General features: G+C 35.7%; 1 protein-coding gene across 1 annotated transcript in view; it reads left to right on the top strand.

Moving 5' to 3' along the window:
• SIPA1L2 (signal-induced proliferation-associated 1 like 2) overlaps positions 1 to 25,409 on the top strand; it is an 87,289-nt gene extending 61,880 nt beyond the window's left edge. The window contains exons 14-21 of the mRNA XM_010562652.1: positions 768 to 992; positions 3,623 to 3,776; positions 6,617 to 6,836; positions 13,850 to 13,981; positions 20,485 to 20,538; positions 21,480 to 21,603; positions 23,247 to 23,328; positions 24,170 to 25,409. Coding sequence (XP_010560954.1) covers positions 768 to 992; positions 3,623 to 3,776; positions 6,617 to 6,836; positions 13,850 to 13,981; positions 20,485 to 20,538; positions 21,480 to 21,603; positions 23,247 to 23,328; positions 24,170 to 24,316 — 1,138 coding nt within the window. The 3' untranslated portion in view covers positions 24,317 to 25,409. The remainder of the gene's footprint in view (positions 1 to 767; positions 993 to 3,622; positions 3,777 to 6,616; positions 6,837 to 13,849; positions 13,982 to 20,484; positions 20,539 to 21,479; positions 21,604 to 23,246; positions 23,329 to 24,169) is intronic.
• The last annotated feature ends 1,528 nt before the right edge of the window (positions 25,410 to 26,937 follow it).

Genomic DNA, 26,937 nt, shown 5'->3' on the forward strand with positions numbered 1-26,937 from the left:
TTGGAAGCTGCTGCTTCAGGTTCCAGCCTGTGATTTTAGGCCAGGCACTTGGGTTCTGAATGCTTTGCTTACTTCACCTCCAAGGTGAAAAGAGGAAATTTATTCTTCAAGGACGTGTTTGCTTTAGTTCATTTTAAATCATTTTGAGAGTCTTCAGTAAAAGGTTTCATTAGTGCCTACTAGTACTATTATTCATAATAAAAGAGGCTATCAAAATTATCCAGAGGACTGTTTTTGTTGAACTGAAATTTACTTCTGTTAATATTAAATTCTCAGCGGTACTGAATGAAAGACACAGCTTAAACTGGCGTGAACTGGCAAAATTAACATGAAGTGGAAAAGCACAGAAGTTTTATAATTAGAGAGATATTTGGGGTAATTCCCTATGTAGTTCTTGATGTAAATGGAATTATACCATTAATAACGTGTATGTACATATTTACTTAAAATTGCACACACAAATTCTATATATATGTCTTGAACTTAGTCTTTTAATTTTAATTCGTATCAGTTTGCATTGGCATTTCAGCAAGTTGAATTATATACATTACTTTTTTTTAGAAACTCATCAGAATTCTGTTCTCAAAGAGCTTTAATGTGTACACTGCTCGTATGTAGAAAATTACTGTACCAATATTGCTACCTTGATTTTAATCTTGAGAAAAACTTAACATTAAGAATTATAGCTGCATACCAGGTGAAGCGTTTCTGATTTGTTGTTGTATAGATTTCATTTTTGCTTTTGTGTGTTTTCTTTACTTTTGCAGTGGGTCACATCATTCAGGAAGCCCATCAACACATTGCTCTAAAAAGAGTGGCTCCCTAGATACCTCCAAAGTCTATATAGTGTCGCAGAATAGCAGTCAACAGATTTCTGGGTCAGTTTCAAAACCATACCACAGACAAGGAGCAGTGAGTAAATATGTCATTGGATGGAAAAAATCAGAAGGAAGTCCTACACCTGAAGAATCTGAAGTTTCTGAATGCCATGAGTAAGAACACTGTTTCATTTTGTTGGGGGAAGAAGGGTAATGGAAATAAATTTTAAAATAGGCTAGAAAAATTAAAAATTACAAATTCCGTTTTGCTTTTAAATGTTTGGGGGTTTTTATGTACCTTTATGTACCAAAGATACATCCAAAAAAAAAAAAAAAGAAAAAAAGGCAACAACTACACAGGATGCAGTTTTCTTCTCTGTCCTCTCCACCTGCATCTTTTTCCCGTGTGTCAAATACAGCAAGCTGACAGAAATTTCTGAAAGTGTGTGTAGGCAAAAATGTATGACTACATCAGACATTCTGAATTTCCATTTTGAATCTCTAGTAAATAATTGGGAAGGTACAATTTTATTAAGGTCTTCAAGACCTTTTCTGCAAATCTTCAGGAACTTTAGTTAGTTGAAAAAAGCTTACTTCCTAATGTTTCTGTGGTAAACCTTACTACCTTGTTGCCTATCACATCAGCTAATACATTACAGATGAGAGAGATGACCATAAACATATCAGTGATCTATGGTAGATAATTCTAAAAAATTAGTGCCAGTTGGGGGTATTTTAGTGGTTCTTTGGTATCTTTTACTGGCTTTGTTTTTAATGAACAGGTACAAACTGGTGGTTAGGACCCCACAAGAAAAAGATCAAGTGTGGATATATCTCACCCTCTCTTCACGAGACTCTACAAAATGTGCAGGCTTCAATAAAACTGCGTATTTTTCTAGCAAGCAACATTTAGACAAAAATATTCAGAGCAGTTCTAATGAACAGCTATATGTACAGTTTAACACAGGCATAGCTCATGAGAAATGTATTCTTCTTAGGTGGAAGAAAAAGGCTTGTACTCAAAGGATAAGGTGCAGTATCTCAAATATGGATAGAGATGATACTTTCACAGTGCTGCAGCAGTAATAAGTAATGTTTGAATCTGCTGTTTAAAACTAACCTTTAAATTCCTGTTATCTTCAAAATCATCTTTTCAAATAACCTCCTTGCTTTCTTTTTGTGCATAAGCTATTCAGTTCTATCTCTCAGTAAATCATAGTCAGCCCTATATATCTTGATAAATTGACAAGAGGACATGCAGTACCTGATTTTCAAATGTTTGATATGGGATTAGTCTTTGTTTAATGGGAATGGGTTATTTGCATCTAATGTCTCATATTGCATATATGTGCATATTTATGGCAAAATTTGTATTTAAAAATACAAGCTCGAATATATATGCTATGAAATATGAGCCTGAAGTTAAGCTCTTAAATTCCTAATTTTCAAAAATAGATGTTACTACCTTCCTGTCCTGGTTATTTGTGTTTCTTTGAGTTACTGTACTAGTGATTTCATATTTTCCCCCCCAATGTTTGAACTGCTTAAATGGTTCAGTCGTAGTAGTATTTGCATTTAAAAAGTGGTAACTTCATTGATTCCCACAAGTTTTTGCATTTTGAAGTTGATGAACTCCTGCAACAATTTCTCTTTATTTTGAACGGAACCCTTAAAACAAAATTGTGTAATGAATCATGGTATTTAGACTGAAACCACAGCAATTTAGAAAAGTATCTTTAAGAGCTAGTTATATCTAAGAAATATTAATTTAATATGGCAGCACTTCATATATCAGAAAATATTTTGAGATTTTTCCATGGTGTACAGCATTGCTTCACATCTCTCTTTCTAGGAAAGCTTTCTATACATCACAGAGAGGAAGTATCTCTCTGAGGATAATTACGTTGAAATAAAATAACATCTCTAATTAGCAGTGATGATGAAAATCAGGTCAATTGCTGAATGTTGTGCCACTATAGGATATAATTCACTGAGAATTACACTTTACCATAGCAAAGCTTGTTTCCTCTCTGCTGAAGACAGAGTCACTGATTGTGCTACACTTGGCAGTAAGTAATGCCTTCAAATGTGTGTTCTGTGTGACTGGGAATCTCTAGTTCCTTCGACCGCATTTCCAGAGTAAACCTGTTAAAATTCTCTCCCTCCTTTCTCACTAGAAGGAAGCTGAAAGATAATAATTCAGTTTGACATTCTTTTGTTGACTGTAAATAAATTTTTATATGCTAGTAATTAAGGAAGACAGCTGTTTTATTCATCTGAAGTGCTTTATGAAATTGCTGATAATAAAACACACTTGGCACATGGCACAATCGATTACCAATACATTTCAAACATTGCCATTGATGACCATAGTAATTTTGCCAGATTGTGAAGCTGGATACAATATCACACTATAAAATACTGGTTTTCTTATTTGCTAAGGAAGTAAAAGTTAAAATATTTTGTGATGAACTATTGGAAATGTTGCTATAAATACAACTTTTACAATAGAGAAGTGTGGTGTGTAAAAAAGAGAGAGGCAAGCTAGGAGATATGAGCATTATGCTTCTTTAAATCATTCTTTAGAATTGCTAGAATTGATTTTTCAGTCATTTAAGAATTTCATTTTGGACCCAAAACCAGTTTCATAAATATAAAATGATCAAAAAAATGTTCTAAATAAGAGTGTGCTGTGTTAGGAGATAATTCTAACAATTTTTACTTGGTGACAGAACATGAATGCAGTCTTCCAAATCCAAGAGCACTATTGCTTCTCTTGCTAAAACCACCAATTGTCTCAACAGAGTGTATGATGATATTGATGCTGTGTCTGCATCAAGTCCACTCCAAACTTCTGTGAGGAATGCCATTGTTGAAAGCCAGCAAGTCTTGTCCAAAGAAGATTTTCTGAAGTTGATGCTGCCAGACAGCCTCTCTATGGAGGAGGGGAGAAGAAAGGTTAGCTACTTTCTTTGGCTCTTTGTATCTCAGACACATTTACCTTAGAAATGAATTTCTGGTATTCCCAAAATTGCTGTAGAGAAGGCAATATCATTTTGTAAAAGTTAAGTATATTCTGTGAGGATGCTATAAGTACTGACCATAAGTCCCAAAATATCATTTCCACAATATGAAAATGATATCTAGTTTGATGGTTATGTATGAAATACAGTATTACTTAAGTATGTCTTTGCTTAGCTTGAGCAGAGACGGGTGCAGGCTGAGCAACTTAATTATAGTTTCAAAGATTAAAAGTAACATTTTCAAGGTTGGACGCCTGAATTTATGCACCTCACATGATACCAAGGCACATGAATAAAAGTAGCCCGCTTTCCCCTGCCCTGTGATACTCAGTACCAACAATTTCGTTGGAAGTCTGAATTCATGTAGGTGTCAGTGGCAACTGCTCAAAAGGCTTAATTGTCAATGCTAGTGGAGAACATACATCTAATCTTTATAGTATGAAGACAATCAGTAATATTTAAAAGTTCACAAAAAGTGGATAGAGAACTTAAAATTTACTGCTCCCCAAAGTATACATGATTCTGAATTCTGTGCTTAATGTGGAATACAGCACAAAGCAGTTAAATTACTTGAGATAGTTGTCACACTTCGATATTAACTCAATGCTCCCTTAACCCACTGTGTTTATACAATGTGCTAAATAGCATAATCATCATGTCTGAACAAAAGTAACGCATGGGAATCCTCTAAGTGCAGAATTGAATTTAAAATTCAGATCATATATATTTTTTAACGTGCAGTATGTTAAGTATGCATTGTATGTGTTTGAATTCCCATGAATAATGTCCTAGAGGTTTTTATGATTTATGATTGATACAATAATAGTTTTTTTTGTGATGATTTCAAGAGCTTCCAATGATTCTGGCTACCTAAATAAGAAACAGCAAGGAGTGAGGAGGTGTGGCAATCCTGAGATAAACTACTGCTCTCCCTTTCCCCTCCCAAGACACTCCAACAAAAGCTCACAAAGTGAGAGAGACCATAGGCCCTGACTCGCAGGGGATCCCCAGCCGTACGGCTTGGCAGTATCCAGTCTTTGATTATGCCTTCATAGAGCATAGTAATCTTGGTATAGGTGAGTCAGTTGTCTTTGACAGCAAAGCCAAAAAGGGATTTTCTGAATATGTAAGATTCTACAGAATCAAATCACATTTTTGGTTTGGTTTGGTTTTACCTTCTTCATAGATTGGGGAATAATGAGCCCTCTAGGTAACATTTAATTTTTGTTGCACCCTGAAAGGAAACTCGGTAAAGCTCCAACAATTAACATTCAACATGTTTGGATAGCTAGTGAACAACCTTTATAGATAGAAGATGCAGTATAAGGTTGAGGAGAGTTGAGTAACAGGCAAGAATTGCAGCAGGATGGTTGCTGGGAATCTTGATTTCAGGAAAGAGGGTCGGAGACCCTTCAATTCAGAGGGTGAAGGCTTTCAACCCTTTGCCCAATGTGGGCCCTAATTAGGCTCGGTGTCTTTTGATATTCTGTAACCACTGCTTATAGAAGGATACCATATATCCATCCATTTAAGGATGCTCTGTATGTCCTCTATCCATTCGTTTAGGGATGCTGCTTATGTCTATTGTTGTGAACATTTTACATATATGTTAAAATAGTTTTGGATGATGTTTATTCCACGGCCCGTATCTGTTTCAGGCAAATCTCTAGAACCGATGTAGAATTTTGATGCTTTCCTAGATTAGAATCTGAATATCCCCCAATTTTCTGTGGGACACAGCTAAGCATTCTAACAATGGTTCTTAGTTGTCATCAAGACAGATGCTTTCCTGAACTAGCACTATGAAGTGTATTTAAGTGTTTTGTAAAGACTGTGTCTTGTGGCATGATTGAGTGTTTCTGTGTATTCCTTTTAGAAGTATTCATCAGTGAGCAAGTTTTGTCAGAAATATAGCAATGTAGATCTCTTTAATTCTGTGCTATATTCACTGTTTTAAAAAGCCACTGCTCTTAAGCATACATTCTGTACAGGGAGTGTGCAACTCCTAATTAATTACAAAGAAAACAGGACAGGACATTAAATTGTTATGTGCAGGACAAACCAGTTAAAATAATTAAGGCATTAACTGACATTTGTAGATGTGAAGAATAACTGGATTTGCAGTGCTGAAGAATGACTTAGAGGTGGAATGGCCCAGTTTTACAATACAGTAACATCTTGTTTTGCTGTAGATATTTGGGTTGTGGTTTAAGTAACTTTTTGAAAAGCATAAACAGTTTTCACTGAACTCCATTATCCTCTTTTCTAAGCCTGTTTCATGATATCTGGAGAGTTGCAGTGTCTCAAGTCACTTTTATCGTCCAATGAATTATACTGCACCATATATCAGTTCAGAATGTTTAACATTAAAGCGTAGTCATTTCAAATTAAAATCAAACAGTTCTGTGTATAGTCTTGAATAAATGTTGCCAGAGCTGGTAATCTTATATATATATTTCTGGAAAACATTGCTGTCATAAGGCTATGGAGGTTTCATTTAACATTTCAGAATTAATAAAACTATACAGTATCTGATAAATTCATGGTGACATGTTCCAAAATATCAAGAGGAAGTATGAAAATCTAGTTCAGTAATTCTTTTGAGGCCCCAGTAGATCTGATAGGGTGGAACAAATCCCTGATCTTCTATATTAGCTCAAGAATTCCAGAGTTGCCTGCCCAGAAAAATACTCCCAACACTGATGATGTGATATGATTGTGTGAATTATTTATCCAGTAATATGTGTTCTTATATCTTCATATCTTGATGTTTAGTTTGCATTTTATGGAAACCTTTCTCCACGGAGGACACTTTACCGTACCCTATCTGATGAGAGTATATGTAGCAATCGAAGAGGATCTTCATATGCTAGCTCTCGAAGCTCAATGCTAGACCAGGCCTTGCCAAATGATATCTTATTCAGCACTACTCCACCGTATCACAGCACATTGCCTCCCAGAATGACCCTGACTCCTGGAATGGGAAATCTGAGAAGTAAGTGATGTTGCTGTCGTTGCTAAGTTTAGAATATTTGTAATAAACTCAAACCACCAAATATTAAGTTAGATTTTACTTTTAAGGTGAAATTATGAAATGTCAGATCAGTGTTCTAGATATCCTAGTAAAAGCTTATTAGGTCAGCAGCACATGCTTATGCTTGCCCTACTGATCAATTCAGATTTATCATATTTGGAGATAGCATTTGCTTTACTTCCCAAAAATCTTCATAAGACCAGTGATAGGCAACGAACATTTCTCTGAAGATATTTCTTGTTATCATTTTATTTTCCAGTGGTGACCTAATTAAGCCAAGCTAGCCTGTTTTATTTTAATATTTTTATTTGTTCACTTTTTGTGTGCATTCAAATTACAGAAATATTCACGAATATATTCAAAATAATAGCTAAATGGGACAGCTTCTATTTAGATGGTTACATCTAAATGTTACATTTTGGTAACATCTTAAAAGGAAATGTGCACTAGTTGTTGTTGTCATCTCTGATTTCAAAACTGAATTTGCTGAGACTTTTTTTAACATGTTAGTAGAACCTTTGCAAATAACACTTTTTTAATGGCAGAAAAAGAGTAGTCTGGGGTGCTAAATTAAAACCATTTTATGAAGGTTACTCTTTACTTGTGAGGTCTTCGTAAGCAAGATCTTTATTATATGCTTATCTTGCAATAATTCCAATATGGAGTGATGAACTATAAAGTTTGTAGTAATATTGTGGGAAAAATGGAATGAAAATTAAAAAAAAAAGAAAAAAAAAAAGGAAATTGTGAAAAAAATATATGCTGATATACCACAGCCCAAATCTACGCAGCCAGATACATAGATGTAGGCAACATATCCATATTTATATATTTAATAAGAGTTAATTAAAAAAAAAATGCTAAATCTCTTCAGTTCTCAGTTATTTGAGGCTGACCTATAGGGGACACCCAATCTAGAAAAAAAAAAAAAGCACTTTTAGTTAGCTACTTTAATATTGCATCACAGCAGACCACAATTTAAAAACACAGTAGAGCAACTGTGGACTCTGAAGTCCATAGTTAAGAAGCTGTAGGTGGATTTCTTGAAGGCATTAAGGACTTTTGTAGGTGCACATTCAGAGGGAGTGCAGACAGATGACTTAAAAGAAATCGTAATGAAAAGGGGCTCTGTCATTCATCATGTCCTTCAGGAACTGGCAGTCACTTGCTAACTTTCAGAAGTAAGCCTTATAAGCAAAACACTTTTCTAGTTACAGTGGCATCAGCTATGAGATTGAGTTTTAGTCACTAACCACTGGTTAATTTTAAACTAGTATTAGAAACAAGTGCTAAATTCCTGCTTCAGATGGGAATGCATGCTTGGTGTATCTTTTGCCATTCTAAAAATATTCTTCTATCAAAGTGAAACTCTTTACTATAAATTTAATATGAAAAGATTCTTTGCTTTTACTGATAGAGAATGAAGACCCATTTTGTTTCATGTGAGACTAATTCAGTAGATTTTGTAGTCTATGAAGGAGCTATGTATATAATCAGACATCCTGATTGTATTTTTTTTTTTTTTTTTTTTTTCTATTATAGGGCTGTGTTTTTAGAGCCATTTCTTGTAAAGGTAAATGTGCAATGGGATGAAACCTGCAGTGTGCTTTTATTCTGGAGATTGACAGAAGGCAATTAATGGTATACACTCAAGCTGCATACTGCTCCTCCAGCAGTGAAACTTTAGTGTTTGGTGTATTAGTTCTGTCTTAAACACCTCATTTTCCATTCTTGCTGCTTCTTAGATACAGAAAGTTATTTATACACATAGCTGGGAAAAAAACATGAAAATAGTATCCTGTCAGTCAAAATGAAGCTGATTGTTGATATCCAAGGTAGTTCATGCTATTTTCATATAGAATCATAGAATGATTCAACCTTTATTGATATAAAACCTCTATGATATACAACCTCTATTTTCTGCTTCTGGTTTTGTATTATAAAAGTGCCTTCCAATGCCAGAAATATAGGATCTTTTATGATGGCTGTTTCAACAAAGATTTAATTGGTTATCTGTAATTACACTCTGAAAACAAACACATCGTGACTTGCCCACCTTTGTTTTCAAAATAAGGTTAGTCAGCGTCTCTGTGTAAGAAACTAACTTCAGCTCTTGTCAGGAAGGGTTTTGTAATCAATGTATAGCAGGTATTTCCATTCTATAGCGGCAGTGGTGTGAGAGGTTTCTTTTTCATTTAGAATCTTAGCTTGAGGTTGTAGTTTCAGGGACCAGGATTCTTAGCTGTCATAGTAAAGTCTTTTGTAAAATACATGTTTGTGATCTTAAAAATTGTAATTTTACCGATATTTAATGTTTACTGAAATCAGTGGAAATAGTGTGGTTTTGGCTGGAATTCATTATAGAAAGATATGTTTTTGCATGTTATTATCCAGCATGTGGTACATGAAATATTGTGGCAGCAGCAAGTCTCGTGAGATCCCTCTAGCAAGGAAAAGTGTGTGATTAATAGGTAAGCGAGGCAGCACCAAAACCAAAGCATAATAGGCAACTTGAAGGGTTTCAGTTTACTGGGAAATCAGAATTATCAGACAGAACGACCATGTAAATATGGAAACAGAAACTTCAACTCTGCGTGATGTTGTCTGTGAGACGGAGATGAGAAAGTGAAGCTGTAGGATTTTTTAATTATTTTATCACTGGGGGAAGTGAAGTGAAAGAAGAGTTGCTTTCAGTAAAGCCTGAAATGCAAGCTCTGACAGTTGAGTGCTGTTGATTGCACACAGTACACAAATGTAGAAAGGTTTATTTCATTTTATCTTATTTTTAACTTTTTAACAGAAAGCAGAACTCGTGTAGCTGAGAACTCTGGAATTTTACCTTAGGGACATTAAAGATTCCCGAACTGAGACAGTGCTGTTCACGTTGAGTGATTCTAGCATGCTATACGTGGTTGCAGATACAAATCTATCCCCGTCTTGCAAATTCATGGCAGCTGAACTAGCAGGGAAAGAATGAAAACAATGAGAACCACTGATACAGAACTAGTGTACTAACAGAAGTCAGAAACCCAGCAAGACACATGGAGACAGTCTGACTGACATTACAGGCACCATGGTCCACTCCTATTATGAAACACAAAAAGAAAGGGGAAAGGAAAATACCCTAAGTGATACGCTGGCATGACATTCCTGTGCTGTGAGGACGGGAGCAAGGTGCAGGATACTTGCAGTGGAGGGTCATAAGGAAGGGAATATTTTGCAATGATACACTAACAAATCCTGAAAGTTCTCAGATTATACGTGCCATAGGGAAAAGGCTGCCAGAAGTGCAGCTGATATATCTGCAACGATGTTATTAGATGAAAGTCTATCTTAAAACTGGCTTACTACCAGTGTTAGCTTCAATCCAAAACTAACCTCATTGATAAAGGGCAGTATTAAAATGGAAGGGTATCACTGTGTATTGATGATGTACAATGTGAACAATTTGGAAATCAGTTTTTCAGTAAACAAATAAAGACTGTTGATTAAATAATTCATGCAACCAAAGGAGTATATATGTTGTCTGTTACAGACTCTCATGAAGTGAATAATCCACCATACCAGACCATGAGACTATTTTCGATAGCAAAAGGGAAGGGAAAAGTAGTTACTGGGAGCCCTTGTCCGCTATTCTAACAGTAATGTGAGCATATGTCCAAGAGAATGTCTACTAGCAGACTGGCATCTTTGAAGGGGACTTTGGGCAAGCTTAGATAATACTGAAGAAGGGAAGGGTTTGGCAGGCAGAAGCTGTTGTTTAAGAGGACCATAGAGATATAATTGCTGATTGCAGGAAAGAAGAACAGGGAGCAGACAGTGGGATTTATGTCTGCGTATGACTTGATATGTTCCTTCAGCTGCAGCACCTTTTGAGATAATCTACTTGTTAAATGACATGTCGTGTTTGAGCATGGTAAGTGAGGAGTTCTTAGCAGACATTTTTTCATGATCTGCAGTCTCTACATAAAAGTAGCAGTTCCAACTGAAGCAGGATATTTGTCTTGGAAGTAGAAAAGGTTAAGTCAGGTGAACTTTTCTACTCTCTGTGTAACAGTTACTTTTTGAATACAGAGGTCTGTGGGACCGATACCAGTCAATTTGAGGAGCTCCGTTGGAAACTGAAGTGACCATATAATTTTGGTGAAAATAAGGACTCTTCAAAATGCTTTATACTTTTATGTATCAATAATAAAAATAGATAATTCCTAAGTGTAGGAAGAGAGTGACATAACTGAAGACCAGAGACCAGATCGATGATTTTGTGCCAAAAAGAGTACAGCAAATAAAATAATCTTTAAAACTGAAAGATAACACATTGTTTCCTCAAAGGAAATAAGGGGTAAGCCTGTGTTGCTTCAAGACCAGTCTTGTGGGCAATGAAGATAGCGGCCTACGAGATTAAGCATATCCTCCTGGACACATAGAGGTGGGCATGCTCAAGCATAACTTGCTACCTTTGCACAAATCAAAAAGGAAGACAACAGGCAGCCTGCAGCTGCTAATGCAGCAGTCATACAGAGAAAAAGAGGAGGTAAGAGGAGCAGGGAGGAAATGCAAATACAGGAGGCTAGAAATAATTCATCTCACCCAGAGCATTCCTGAAATACAAACAATGTTCTCTGAAATTCAGAAGCACAAAGAGGCCTATATCATTAGAGGTCCTTTTTTTTTTTTTCCTTCTTTTTTTTTCCTTTTTCCTCCCGCCCCGCCCCACATTGCACAAGAACACATAATATATATCTTGAAAATGAATTATTCTGTGGTGGCATACTCACGCCTGTTCAGTTATTCTGCTTATGATTTCAGCCATCAGCATGAGGACTTGCGTTTTCAGAGCTATCAATATTCAAATCTCTACTCTGGCAGGCTTTCTGCAGTTGACTTGCTCTGTCAGGTCTTATGCGGGACTGAATAGGATCCACCCTAAGGTGAACTGAGGTTCTCACAAAGACAGTGCATAATGAAGGATGACTACTGGTGAATTTGTCACTCCTACACTTTAATTTGGAAAGCCAGCAGAATCGCACTGGGAACAGGCATCTTCCTGACAGGTTTCACAATCAGGCTCTGTAGGCTGATCACACAAAAGCAAGGGCTGTCCCTTAGGGCCTGCCTGCTGGTCTCCAACCAAAAGCTGGCTTGCCAGCCTTTCAAATAAGGCGTTCTGTCTATTTTCCACAACAGGGATGTGAAAAACATTTGCACTTGCATAAATAAGGTTCTTATAATTCCCAGGTCATATACCAAAGTTCAGAGACTGCTCTAATGTTGAGCTTCCAATGTATTTGCACCCCAAGGTAACCTTAGATAAGATTTTGTGTATGTTTATAAGGAACTGAAAATAAAATCTTAGTACAGATGTATGGGTAGACTATATTTGTATATTACATTTCCCATTTCATATAACATCCACTTTTGCAAACTAAGAGTGGGTATTGAGAAAGATATTGCTACAAAGATTTGTCAAGCCACTTTCACTTGTAATATGACAATACTGCATTTTTCATATAAGATGTAGAACAAGATAAATTCCACAGTAAACAGGATTTCTACCTCTTCTGCATTGTTTTTGCTTTGTGGGACTCCTAATTTTTGACAGAGGATTGCAAACCTCCTTCACTTTCCTGTTCCTGATTATTTTTTTTTAAACAAGCTTTCTGCAAAGAATATGATCTGCTCTAATCATTGCTCCATGGAGTAGAATGCTCTGTAACAGGCTACTGCTTTGGGATTTTTAGGTCAGAAATCTTTAATTCAAATGGACTTTGGTATTCTTTTTCATTGGTATCAGGATAATGACAACAGGCCATTTTCTTAAACTATAATGTATCTTTCACTTGTATGTATGCATTTTTTCCTTCATTGATTTTTATAAATTTTATACTCTGAATCACTGGAATAACTAGATGGAAATTTCCTTCTGAAATATTTGAGGAAAAATTACTATTTTGACCTTTTTATTTAATAGAAATAGATACATCTGAAGCAAAATTTCTTTTTTTCCTGACTATACTATGTAATAAAAGTACAATATTGTATCACTAGCTTTATGTTTAAAATGAAATATGATTATAAATAATGTGTTTGGTTTATGTTTAGTTTTAAGAACCTCTGTGTGCCTGTTCAGCAGTATTGATTTTAATCTGTTCACATTGATCAGAGTGAAGATTGCTTTGGATAGATAAGGAAAATGTAAAACTATTTAAGATAATTATGAAAATTACCATCTCCTCTACCAAGATGTATGTTCATGGTACCTTTCTAAAAGACTGCATAACTGAAAGCTGTGTTTGAACTAACTTTATAGTGTATACATTTTAATTAATATACAATCTATCTGCAGTATACAATGTGTTACTGCTCACTCTGGAGCTTAGAGACCAGCACACAAGTCTTATGTCCTCAGGTGTACAGCTACAAAGATTAGACTAATAGGGTAGTATTTTCAATGTGAAAGTGAGTTTTGGATATAGGCTAGAATTTACAAATGCATTAAAAGAAAAGCAGGTGATATTTTTAAATTTACTTCTGGAACTGAAATATTTGAGTTTCAGAATAAAACTCTGCATGTAAATATTTTGTATGTTGTTTCACAGCCTTCTTAAAAATATAACTTTGTGTATCTAGCAACTTTTCTGCTCAGTGCTCAGGTTTAATATGGTATGCTTTGTTTAATATGGTATGCTTTAAGAATGAATGCTGCCTACTCACACAGCATTCACATGAAAATGTGAAGAACACATTGTGTGCAAAGTGGCACAAAAAAAACTTTAGAAACCCTTCCCATCTTATTTTGGCAAAGTTTAAAAATTGTTCCACCCGTACTGAGTATTGAACAGGAAAAGACAGAAACAAGAGAAATGAAGATAAGCACTTTTTGCTTATACATTTTTTACAGTTCATTATAATGGCTTCAAAATTAATTGTACATCATTGTTATAGGAAGACTAATTATTGTGTTTATTGTTTAGATGAATTCTGGTTCTCAGATGGGTCCTTATCTGATAAAGCCAAATTCAATGATCCTGGCCTGATGCCCCTGCCAGACACTGCCACAGGGCTAGACTGGTCCCACCTGGTAGATGCTGCACGAGCGTTTGAAGGTAACAGGAAAACCTGAATAAAGATCAATGTTCAGTACACAAACTTCTTTTTCAAAATATATATTGTGTAGCCACATTTTGAATTACAGAAGTCCAGTGTTTGCCTCCGTAGCCCTTTAGTTCTTTTGGCAGTATCACTTCTCAGTGCGGAAGATTGTCACTGAAAATTTGGGGTATTCATGATACTTTTAGTATCTATCTTAGATACAGCTCATCCACTTAGGGGCCTAAGTTCCTTCTGTAATCACTTGGAAAAATCAGGTGCTCTGAAGGAGAGATTCAGAGCATTTAAGTTAGATGTTTAAAATGAAACTGGGAGTAAAACTTCCCTGAGCTTATTGTGTTGTGTTTATGAACTTGTATGTGTAGTCCAAATGATGTTGCAGTCCCTCTCAGTTTTCATAATGAGCCCTTGAAAAACAGCAAAAATGTACGCTATACTTTCCAGTAGCAGAACTTGAGCTGCAGGATACAGACCAGGTTTGCATTATTAAATTGTAAGACCAGGTTAACTAAGAAAAAAAACCTCATTTGCTGCTCTGAGAGCTAAATCTACACATCATGTATAAACACAGAAAGGCAGATGTTGGTTTGAGTGGATATATGAATATATACAGTTGAATGTTTGTGTTTTGTTGTTCCTCAGGGGGTTTTGGTTAGGTCGCTGTGCTGTCCTAAAATTTCCAACATTTCTTGACTGGTGTTACTCTCATTAGTGAATGTGTGGGAAATCAGAGGTATCTGTGAATAAGGATGACATTATCACAGTCGTCATTATATAAGATACAGGTCTTTATGAGGAGAACTGGCTGTGAAGTTAGAGGTGAGATTTTTTTTTAACTAAAAGAAACCATAGGAATTGGTTTTCTGGTACCTGATTCCTTCCCTAAGTATGAAGTGATTAAATTTCAATTTGATCTAAAGCTCTTCAGAACTATTTACTATACTAATTTAAATGGCATTGTTAAAAACCGAAACCAATGGTGATGATTAGCAATCTAAAGTCCTGTTTTGTTTCTTAACCTGATTAACTGTATGTGCATTCAGTACTATTCAGTACTGCTCAAACGGCCCTGTTGTAGCGGGCAGGAAGGGCTGTGATGCTGAGAATCTGACAACAGTTCCCATGCAGTTCTAAGTTTGATTGCTCAGGGAACATCCTGCTATTTGTTGTTGACGTCTTAAACAACTGAAAATAGATTTGGATCAGTAAATGACTAACTGTAACTTTGTGCTTGAAGAATATTTTTAAATGCTAATAAAAACTTTTAGTTCAGCTGACCAAAAGGTCATTCTGTGTACCAGTTATGCTCCTGTATTTTTAGCTTTCTTTGAAAACTTCAGTAGATTTTCATTATTTCTGCTATTTAATTTCGTGATTAAAATAATTTCACTGTGGTAAGTGTAATGTGAATGTAATTACCATTTGAATTTGAGAGAGAGATATAACAACATAGCTATCCATGGTGGCCTATCCTAGGGAGAAGGAGTATTCACTTGTTGGGTTTTAATTGCAAAAATCTTAGCTAAATCTGTGGATAACGCCGAATAACTGGTGATCTGAGTCGCAAGATAGAAACTTTTTATTGGGGTTTTTTTTTTTAATTATTGTAAGAATTTGAGTAGTAAATAATCTAGTTTTGTATGAAAGAAGGTAATTATTTTCTGTTTAGGAGTGCAATAGAGGCATCTGTGTATATGTTAGGTGATTTATAAAATATTTTGAGTAAATTCATAGTATTGTGAAATTTTTACAAGGAATGGAATTTTTAAGCCCTTTTTCAACTTTCTCTATCCTGCGTCTTGCAATTTGAAAGTCATTTCAAAAGGAATAACTGATAGGCACGTCATATAAAAAATCGCTTGGAGAGAATGTGTTGGATATGAATTAGCAGATGCAGTTTCCTTGTGTATTTTAATGTTGTTGACTTAGGAGTTGCTTGAACTTACTATTTAAAAATAGCTTGGAACTACTGTTCTGCATTCTATCAATTTGACAAGAAGAGTGGATGATTCTGAAGTTTGTCCACTTCTGAATATAAAACTGCTTTGGTCTTTTTATTAAACTGGGTGGAAATATGATCACATTTTATAGAGAGCTGTCTCAAAAAAACACCAAACAAACATCATATCCCCCCCACCAAAACCTTCAATGAAAAAGATAAAAAAATGGGTAGGACTTGTTTAATACTGATTTAAGCAATTAACAACGTTAGAGTGCTCTAGTTTAGCTTTGCCAACCCGATCTTTCAAAGTTGTGTTTTGTTCTAGAACCTAGATACAAGACTTAGTTTTATTTTTTTTCTTTGTACAAGGTCTTTTCTTAATATTGGTTTATTAAAATTACCAATCTGATTCCAAGGTCAGGGTTTTTGTCCTGTGATCTCTCTAGATTGTAGGTTGACAACTTACATGTTTTGATCAGTTCAACATCCATAATGTGGGCCTCACAATCCGTCATCTGTCTGTCTTACATTGCAATTGTATCTCAAATAATGTTAAATATAGCCTTTTTAGGTGCTTATAATGTTGGCATTAATTGGATTAAGAATTAAATATAATAGCAACACTTTTGCTACCATCATCTGTACTCAGAGTTTACTCATGGGTGTAACAAGAATAACAGTCTCATTTTTAGCCCCCCCCCCCCCAATGAACAGTTGACTAGGTTGTTTGTTAATTAATATTAGCTTTTATCCAACTGAAGCCTTAGTGCTATGTAGAACAGCAGTTTTTAAACTGTGGTCCATGAGGGTGGAGTAAGTCATTACTTCTTTTTTTTTTAACTGAAAGTATGATGATAATGCTTTTCACTTTGTGAGGATTTCATTTTCACTGCTTTTGCTTGGCAAGAGCTTTTGTGGGAAGCTGAATATTTACTTCAAACTTTTCCTGAAAAGCCTTTGTTATTCCTAAGACAGGTCTTCCCAGCGCAATGGAGAGCTGTGCAGGCGTTAACTCCACCGGCTCCAGAAGCTGCATCAGTAAGGGGTTTTGCTTGAGCTGTGCCTGTTGAGGGTCAGTGTCCACAAGCTGGAGCACAGTGCAACATTATTTTAAGTCTTCGCACTGCCTTCCTTTGCAGGACATAGTTTTGACTCTGATATTTATCCAGAGATCATCTTTAGCATGTATGCAGTCAGTAGCAAGGGGTACCCTTCCATTTCCTTTGTGCATGGATAGGCTACTTCCAGTTCTCTTCTTTTATTTTGGTGGGAGCTGCAGAGAGGCAGTAACTAGGGAGCAGTTGACATGCCAGAAGTACACTGTTGTAATAATTTTGTATCCATCCCTGAAGCAAACAATAAAAACCAGAACTGGATGTGACTGTACATCAAAAGAGGTAGGGTTTTAGGGAGGGCAGTTGGGGTGAAAAAGGAGAAGTTAAAGCAGCAAAATGAAAGAAAGCATGTTGAACTGAGTAAAGATAAAGATATGGTGATATCTTTATAGACTAAATTGGGAAGCTGAATTAGAAAAAAGGAGAACAAAAATGTCAGAAAAGAATAAGGCAAAAGGAGAGAATGTATATTTTTAATTCTCTTTTTCTATTATCCTTCCAATAGATCTCCAAGTTAGGGAAGAAGGACTGGCTTTCAAGATGTGTATTATGTTGCTGATGGCTAATTTTGGATCTTTTTGAAGTTTTGGGGAACAAAAGAAGCCTTTCTAGATGTCTGTATCTGTTACTGTCATTGTAGAAGAGATTTGACACAAACATAAATATTGATTATTATGAATAGAACTTTGTACTATTTGTGCTACTTTAAACTGGGTTTATTGTGCTTAAAAAAACCTGTTTAGTGTTTGGTAAATCATATTGTGGGAATTAACAGCCTAAGAAAGTCCCTCTGATGTTTCTGATTTAGTTCATTAAAATAGGTGGTTTCAACTTCTGATTTTTTTCCCAGGTTATTTTTGTGAACATCTACTAGCACCAATCACAATCCAGTGTTTCTTACTGCCAATTTATCTATGCAGAAACATCTGTGCTACTATAATTAATATGATTTTAATACTTCAGTTCAAAATCTTTATAGCTTAATGTGAGTAACGCTACACATAACATAATGAGAAAGAAGTGAAGCATTCAGCATGAGAGATAATTATTTTAACCAAATTAGTATGTTAAACTGCTAGAAAAAGAAAAAATGAAAATATTTAGTTAACATTTGGTCATTTCTAGTGCATGCATGTGGAATGCTTTTTGCTTCAGTGCATATGTCAGTGTATGTTTGTGGGTAGACTTCGCCTTAATAATGAGAGAGCGGCCTCATGCAATATACTCATTTTAGCCTTTTCTGCTCTCCAGTATATCAAAATTGTCTGGAGTTTTTTCTCGCCTCTGTTAGTGGTCTGGAACAATGAAAATCCAAATTAAAATTCTTAGTGGTTACAACTGTACAATTCTATTACTTTAGAGTGAGACTTGATTTTTGTCTCATCTTTGGTCTTGCTAAGTCAGCTGTTACTTAAACTTCTAATATAAACACCAATATATTTTTGCAAATAGTTTTCTATGCATGGGTCCTGTGTGGGGTTTGGCAAGGATGTCCCCGGTAAAAATAAGAGCTCTGAGATTTACATGTATTTTCTTCTGTTTAGTATGTACATATCACTTGAATTGAATACGAGGTGTCCCTGTAGTTTGGGGGAAGCAGAACTTAGGTCTACTGCATCATAGTCAGAAATACACTTGTTTCTTCTTTCAAAAAATTAACTGTCAGTGAAGGTAGCTTTTAGTTCGTTTTCGTGAATATAAAATCAAGCCAATTCTGTTAAGAACAAATAAAACAAAAATCAGTAGGAAGATTTTGCTCTTTGAAGCACAAATTCAACCTTCACCACGATTCAGGTTTAAAACCAGTTCTGAGTTAAATAGTAAATTGGTGAAGTTATTGCTAAGCATGGATACTTATAGGGTGATTGGTGATATTTGATATAGTCCAGGATCTTGTTGGTGTACTAGTCATTACAGAGATTTATTGTGTTACTAACTTCTTCAGAGAATGATTTTGAAACTAACCTGGTTTTTGAAAATTAAGGAACTACTCTTTGAAGAGCAACACAGGGATTTACATAGTATGTTATATGACTGGAGACTTCTGGTTATTGGTGGCCATGTAGTGACTTTGTTCCTCACCTGATGAATATGAGAATATGGTTTCATTATTTTATAAAGATATGAATATTGCAAAAATATATTTCATTTGTACTAGGAAAATAGAAAGGGTTTAACAATTATTTCCTACTCTAAGTGTTAATATTATTTTTAAATTATGTGGAGTTGAAATTCATTAGGGATTACACAAGGAAGAAAAAGTTAATCCACACCTTATACTTCATTGCAAGCACCCATGTTTTTATATTTTTGTTGTGTGTTGAAATAATAAGAAAATATTTTAAAATACTGTGTTTAAAAATGGCATCACACGATTTCATTAACAGCTGCATGTACCTGTTCTTGCACCTGCTTTCAAATACTGCTGGGAAGATCAAACTGACAAAACATTTTCTCAGCTGACAAAATAAACCAGACAAGTGGCCATTCTCTTGAATTAAGCTTACTCAGCAGAGAGTGAAAAATGCATATTTTTTTATATTACAGTAGAATTGCCTCTGAGACACAATGTCACGTGTCACGTATTGTTGGCCATCGAAAAAATAGCAACAGCATAACATTTGCTGCTGGCTTTGTTTTCTGCTATCAAGTGGTAATGAAAATGTGAACAGTATAAAGGTGAAATCAATAATTAGAAATGTACGTCAGACTGATTGTTTTCACAGTCTTGTTCCTGGCCTACGTACTGCCTTTGATCTGGAAAACTAGTTTTAGTTTATCTATACTAATTAAATCTATTCAACTTAATAAGTTTCAAATCTGTAAATGACGTCATTGATTATGTGTTTAAAGTTATGTTCTCAACTTATTGTCAGCACATATGGAAAAGTCGTGTTTATATTTGCTGAGATCCATCACTAGTCAGAAGTAAGGATAAAAGCAGGGGAATTGAGCTGTGGTCTTTAAAACTGGACAAAAAATGACATGCAACTTTTCTTCATTATATTATAAATGAATTGTCAATCTTTGCTATTCCTTAAAAGTATTCATTTTAAAAAAATCCCTTTAAAGATTTTTCTAGTGATTGCCTATTTTCTTTTGGCAGAACTTTTAAACCAGAATTTCCTTCCTAGTTAAAATGATCTGGCCTGTATTCACTGTTTGGGTGCTTAGAGGTTGGAGGGTTGTCTTTTCATGTGTCACGCCAAGTTGTCATGTTGTGTCGCAATACTGGGTATTACTATTAGAAACATGGGGCATGACACCTCATGCTTTACTGTAACGTCAGTGGTGTGTAAAAATGACGTTGCAAGGCTGAGAGTGAGAGGCAGCATGAGTTGCACGGGGAGTATCCCACGGTGTGCGTTGTCTGTGAGGGCCACAGCTGCTCCAGTGGAGATGGACTGTCTTGTTTATAGGAACATTCTAAATCTTATTCCAGGTTTTGACTCAGATGAAGAATTTGGGCCGTTCTGTCATCACACGCCGTTTCTAGGTGATGGTCTGGGATTGATGACTTTTGCCTTTTGTAAACTTTCTTTAATATTTCCTATGTTTGCACGTTTGCATGATAATGCAAGCTTCGGGCCTGTGGGGTGGTACAGCAAGGGGAGAAAGGGCAAGGCAGGCATGTTATCGCCAGAATTTATACAAGCCTACAGACATGGATTTTGTTTGACAGAAATAAGTTAAATCAATCTCCACAGAATATGGATTATTTTTTTTTAAAGACGACAAATTAAATCCTAATGAATGCATCATTTACTCCTGTTCTGTGCAATGATGATCTGCATGGCATACTTCTATTATGTGGTGACTGATGTATTTTGGCAACCACACTGTATATCCATAGGTAATTACATCTGTGCTTGTTAGATTATGTTCTACTGGAATCCAATGTAAGTAATAGCGTGCCTTAGTACTATATATAACAAAAACTCAATTGATAAAAATAGTGTGAATTTATTGTTTTTCAAGTATGCAGATTACCGTTAGGTTCTGCAAATACTTGAGACAGTAAAACAGTATGAAATGAACAGTGCAGATTTCTGAGGAATCTGGTGGCTTTAAGTCCATGGAAAATGCAAACCTTTTTGCTGAATTATTATTGTCATTGGTTGTGACCCTGAATTCTCAAAGGGTTTTCTGCAGATTTCATCAAGACCAATTTACTGTTCATATCAGTATTAACTGGTCCAAACCAATCTGTCTTACTCTGCTGATAGACACAAAAAATTGCTTTGGGGTTGCCTTTGGATGCAGATGTGGGGAAGCCAACTAGTTGGAATATACTTTACATCTGCTGATTATCTTCAAAGCTGTGATGTAGAAACCTACATCCATTTTTCTAACTGAACCAGGATAATGGCTGTAATTAGCCTTTTATTTTGTATATATGTCCAGCTTTAAACGTATCCTTACATTACTTTTTTACAGATCAGAGAGTAGCATCTTTTTGCACCTTGAATGATATGCAGCAAGCTCAGGGCTTGGAAGGAGCACAAGAGTTACCTTTGGATGAGAGTCCCACAGATGGAAAAGATTTCCTTGAGGCTACTGGGTATGTCAGAATTAAAGCGTGTTTCTTACAAAAATATTTTAAGAAAAGATTTTCTCTTCATGTTGCATGTCAGATTGCCTGTATGCATGTTTCATTGCTGTTTGATGGCAGACCTGTTACCTTGACTGATCATGTCTTTAATTCTGAAAAATTTTGTTTCTTGGAATCGACCTCTGAGCAGTTCTGTCTAGAAAATTTGTAATATAGTCAGATAAAGTTCTCTCACTAGAATAGGCCTCTAATGCAGAGTATGGTTAGATGCAGAATTTTGGCTAATCAAATCTTTCACTGTATTCCTTCTATACAATAATTTGTGTTATGCTTATTTCTATTTTCATTTCAATAGAACCGATAACAGGAGCTCAACTCTGTAGTATGCAATAACCCTAACTGCAGCAAATGTCTCAGGCCTTGGAACAGGTGTTCCTACCTATCTTTTGCAAGTTGCAAATCCATATTTTTTCATTTGTACAGAGGTAAATTAATCAAGAGAACCTGTAACTGAGGGCTGCAGGAAATTTTCATGCCAAACTGCCCAGTTCTTCAAATTCTTCCCAGTGCTCTGGGAGAGATTATTCTCTTTTTTTTTTCTTTTTTTTTTTTCTCCCCCTGTCTTCCCTGCTGTGAAGAGTATACTTGTTAAAAACACAGATTCCACAATATAATCTGTCCACTAGCATGCTTTAAAAGAAAAACACATCTTTGGTTTTGCTCTTCAGCTGCAGGAAGGGAAGAAGAGGAAATGGAGGGAAAAGTCTTCTTGCTTGTTAGACTATCACATTTTAGTTTGAACCAATTTTACACAAATTAACTTACATGGTAAAGCGCATTTATTGTAATGACTTCTAAGTCCACATCTTTCCCTAGCCTAGTGATCAGTAGAGGATTGCAAAAGACTGGTAAAGATGTTCCACTTTAGCATTGGCAAATCCGTCAGATTTGTGCACTTGCTTGAAGCAGCTGATTCAGCTTTGTATATAAAGCTTCTCTCTTCTAGACAAAATGATTCACATTATGGCTAATTTCATCTATAAAGTCTATGAACCTGTCTCCCATGGTGCTCATTGTCATACAGGAAAGAGAAGCTAGTCTCAGTATTTTCCTGCAGTCATGCATTTGATTAACCTGTGGCAATATTTCATATGTGTTGACCTTTAAACAAAATATTTGTCTCCATAAAGCCATAGGTTTATCCTTCACTGGAAATGACACAACTGCAGGCCAGACAAAAGAACTCTTAACAGCTCTTTTGGTTTACAATAATTGCTGCTGCAGCTTGCTTCAGATTAGTACAGTCCTTATCAGAAAGCAGCTTGTTAATAAGCATGCTCGGCACACCATTTAGCAGCAAGTTTGACTTGCACTGTGAGGGTACGTGCAAATAATTCCTAAAACATTCCTTCTTAAAATCACAGTAATTTCTGCCTGATTTGCATGAGAGGCAGTGTCATATTTCAGATATTGCAGCAATGGGCTTATGTTCCAGTAATAGTCTTTTGCTGATGCTGGTTTTGTCTGTGTTTTCCTAACTATGCCTAAACTGATTTGTTTCCTTTGCTGTCACTAAATGTTTTACTCTGCAAAACCCAGGGGTTAAAATGTTTTTCGCTAACCCAGAGTGAAGGTAGTGGTTTACTTTACAGGGAACATGCTCCAAGTACTCTGACTGGGAAAGTAAACCAACTAGAAGTCATCCTCCGGCAACTACAGACCGACCTGAGAAAGGCAAGAGATCATTAGCGATATTATTTCTTCCCAGTTTTAATAGTTGTATTTTTATGCAGAGTTCATTCAGGGCTTGAGAAAAGTACATCAGTTAAGCTAGCTAGTGTAACTAATGAATGATAGAGCTCAGGGGTTGATCAGAACACTAAGGTGCCCAAGGTCCTGTGGGAATGGTTATGTGAACACGCTGCTAACTAGTTTATGGGTCTTTACTCCAGAGTAACTGTCCTCCATATAATCATACCTCAGAAAGAACTAGTCACTCTGTTGCCACTTATGGTACCTTGGATTTAACAAAGGATAGGGATATGGACCCAGGTACTATTGCTAAGTAGTTAACACTCCAGATTTGTCATCCTCGTTGACTTGTGGTATCTTGATCATGTATCAATGACTTGCTTTGTGTCTCATTTGCTGACTAATTTCTTAGCTGGAGACAATGCCAGGACTGGTAGAAACGAGAGTGCTTTTATTAAGAAAATAATCGTGTAAAAGAAAATTTTGAAATTAGATATTTTTCTTCCTTAGCGTATGCTTGAAATCAGTTCCTTATGTTATGACTTGGGCTCTCACATATGATTTGTAATAGCTAAAAGCTTCTTATCCTTTTAGTGCTTGATTTTTTTTTTTGTTAAATGGAGTAAACTATAATTTTTGTATTAAAGTAGCATCCAGTTTTCTTTTTAGCTTGCAGTATTTTCTCAGAATGAATTAATTACAGTTAGTAGTTGTCAGAACAGATTAGGGAGCTCAACAAAATATGGCAGTATGACTTAACAACAAAAATAAGTGCTGTCATCATGACTACTCACTTTACTCAACTTGTATCTTTGTTAACCAGGAAAAACAGGACAAGGCAGTTCTCCAAGCAGAGGTACAGCATCTGAGACAAGATAACATGAGACTTCAGGAGGAGTCTCAAACAGCAGCTGCTCAACTGAGGAAATTTACAGAATGGTTTTTCAATACGATAGACAAAAAACCCTAATGACTGGGCCTCTGGAAGATACTTATTTGAACAATATAACAGCTGTATTTTTTGAATTAGCGGGGTAATAATTTCACTGTGTTCACAATCCATTTTAGGTGTTTCTGCTACATTCTCTATCCAGCTTTATTCATTTGGAAAGGAGAGAGAATTGTGGTAATCCGTCTTTAAATTCATATGAAGAAAGCAGAGAATAGCAGATATTTGTTTGTGTGCAGATGAATGTAAAAAATCCTTAGTGTCATTTTAGACATTTTTAGAAGATGCTCTGGCTGGGGCTTGCCTGAAGAGGAATATTTGGGATTTTAGTTCCTGCATTTCAGGTGCGCTGGTGAAGATGTTAAAGCAATTTACATTAGCTTGGGCTTCAGTATTGTAAGATAAAAAGAATAACCAGACATATACTTTAATGTTTAAAAGGTGCTCTATTTTTTTGTATGTACAGTAGTTTTATTTCCACAGTCCACATTGTCATAGCAATAAGAATGGAGGTATAGTGAATAGTCACAAAGCTGTGTTTATAAAATGTTAGCACTGATGTGTTTAACACTAGTTTGGATGCAGATACATTAGAGATTATTTATTTGCAGGAACAAATGGTGCCTGAATATAAACAGTGTTCTGATTTTCTAAAAATACACATGCCTTGTAAATGGCTCACTGGGGTTAGCCCACTCCCAACTTCAGTTACTTTTGTATAGTTGATGTTCAGCTAAACAGTTATACTGCTTAACTATTGAAATCATGTATGGTGTGAGCCAGCCAATCAATTGTACAATGCCAAATTTGTTTATCTTTGTACAGAAGCTTTGATCAAGTGTCTTGTATTTAACACCTTTATTTAAGCTTATTTAACCTTAAATTGTTGTTTTTATAAAGTTTGTTTTATCTGCACTATGGTGAGGTCAGTTGGTTGCAAGTTGTAATATTTTTAGCTTGCCAAGACTGTACTGAGGAGTTCTAGAAAATTCTAACAATTGGATGCTGCTAGTACACAATTGATTTGTTTGTATGCTTTAACATTTTTAACTGTTTAATTTGAAATGAACATACATCCTGCTTTTTTAATAAATGTTAAAAATCTAAACCTGAATTATTTTATCCTGTATTATCTATAATCACTGACATCAGTAATATCTCAGGTCTCTGTTCAGCCCACCCTCTAGGTTCTCAGTCCAGAGACAGTCCAACGCCCCAGAGCTCTCATGATCCCTTGTTACCAAGGGGGGATTGTCAACATTATCAAACTTAATTTCTTTCATGTGTCCTGTCCTATAACTGAGGAGGTAGCTTCATGGGTCAAGGAACAAAAGCTGTTTTGGCTGTTCACAGGCATTGATTAGTGACCTAGGAGAAAGAAAAAAAAAAAAAAAATTTTACCCTATGTCCTAAAGAAAGTTTTTTACCCTATGTCCTAAAGAAAATATGTCCTAAAGAAAGTTTTCAAAAGGGGTCTAGTTTTCTCATATTACTTTACTTCAGTTGTAGCAGCAAATAGCTTGCCATCTTCTTGTGCCTACAGTTGAGGATTAAATTGCAGTGTTAGCATATGCGAGATGTTTTGTTTATAGTACTGAGCTTAAAGTCTACATCAAAAAAGTACGGTTTTGCAAAATGAAATGAAGCTAATAAGCACATTTGAGTTACCCTTCTGAGAGAAAAAAAAATAGTTCAAGATCATGGTTGTATCCCAGTTTCCTTTTAGCAGCTGAATGCGTTCAGGCAAACCTACAGAAAAGTGTTGAATAGTTAAAAGATATATCCAACTGATGCAAGTAAAATTCTGTGTCCATTGTTAGGGCACACTGGCTAAGAAGTGTTTTCCAAGTTGAACAAATGTCTGCCTGTTCTGTAACAATTGTTCTGAATGACTGCTCTTAGGAAAGGTTATACATGGGCAGATAATCATGGTATCCTTACATTCATATGAAAAAGACTATTTTGTCATTGTATTTTTCATCAAAAACTCTGACTCTTACATACCAAACGATATCCATTAAGCTGTATTAACAGGGTAATTAAACATGGCAGTCATGTGTTACACTAGATTCTGATTTAAGCACCTTGCAGGAGTCATTAGCAAACCCATCTGGCTGGAGACCTTGCCAAATAACAGTGCTGAACAACTTGGGCAATTTGTCTGTGAGCATGTTTCTGTGAGGGTTGGTTTGTCCACTTTGAAAAGCCGTGCTAACTGAAATGAATTTGAGAATAAGCTTGTTCTGAAGGGATGCTATTAGGTTTGTATAAGAGTTTATAGTCCAATATTCATTTTAACTCTTTATCTCTCACTTACTGAAAACAAGCATTATTATAACTACCTGCACAAAAAAGATTTTCAGTAATTTTCTTTCTTCTTTTTCTTTTTTTTTTTCTTTTTCCTGCTGACAAAAGCAGTTGTGTTTGAGGCACATGGTTCTTCCTTGAGTAACTTTCATCATGGGGAAAAAATTTTTAGTCTGGCTGTTACTGTTTTAATGACATGTGAATACAATACTTATCAGAGACCATAATACAGTTTTGGCATAGGTAAAGGACATGGACCTGTTGGAGCGAGTCCAGAGGAGGGCCGTGGTGATGATTCATGGTTGGACTCGATGATCTTAAAGGTCTTTTCCAAC

This window comes from Haliaeetus leucocephalus, unplaced genomic scaffold (genome assembly GCF_000737465.1).
Source record: "Haliaeetus leucocephalus isolate CR32 unplaced genomic scaffold, Haliaeetus_leucocephalus-4.0 Scaffold162, whole genome shotgun sequence".
Classification (NCBI taxonomy): domain Eukaryota; kingdom Metazoa; phylum Chordata; class Aves; order Accipitriformes; family Accipitridae; genus Haliaeetus; species Haliaeetus leucocephalus.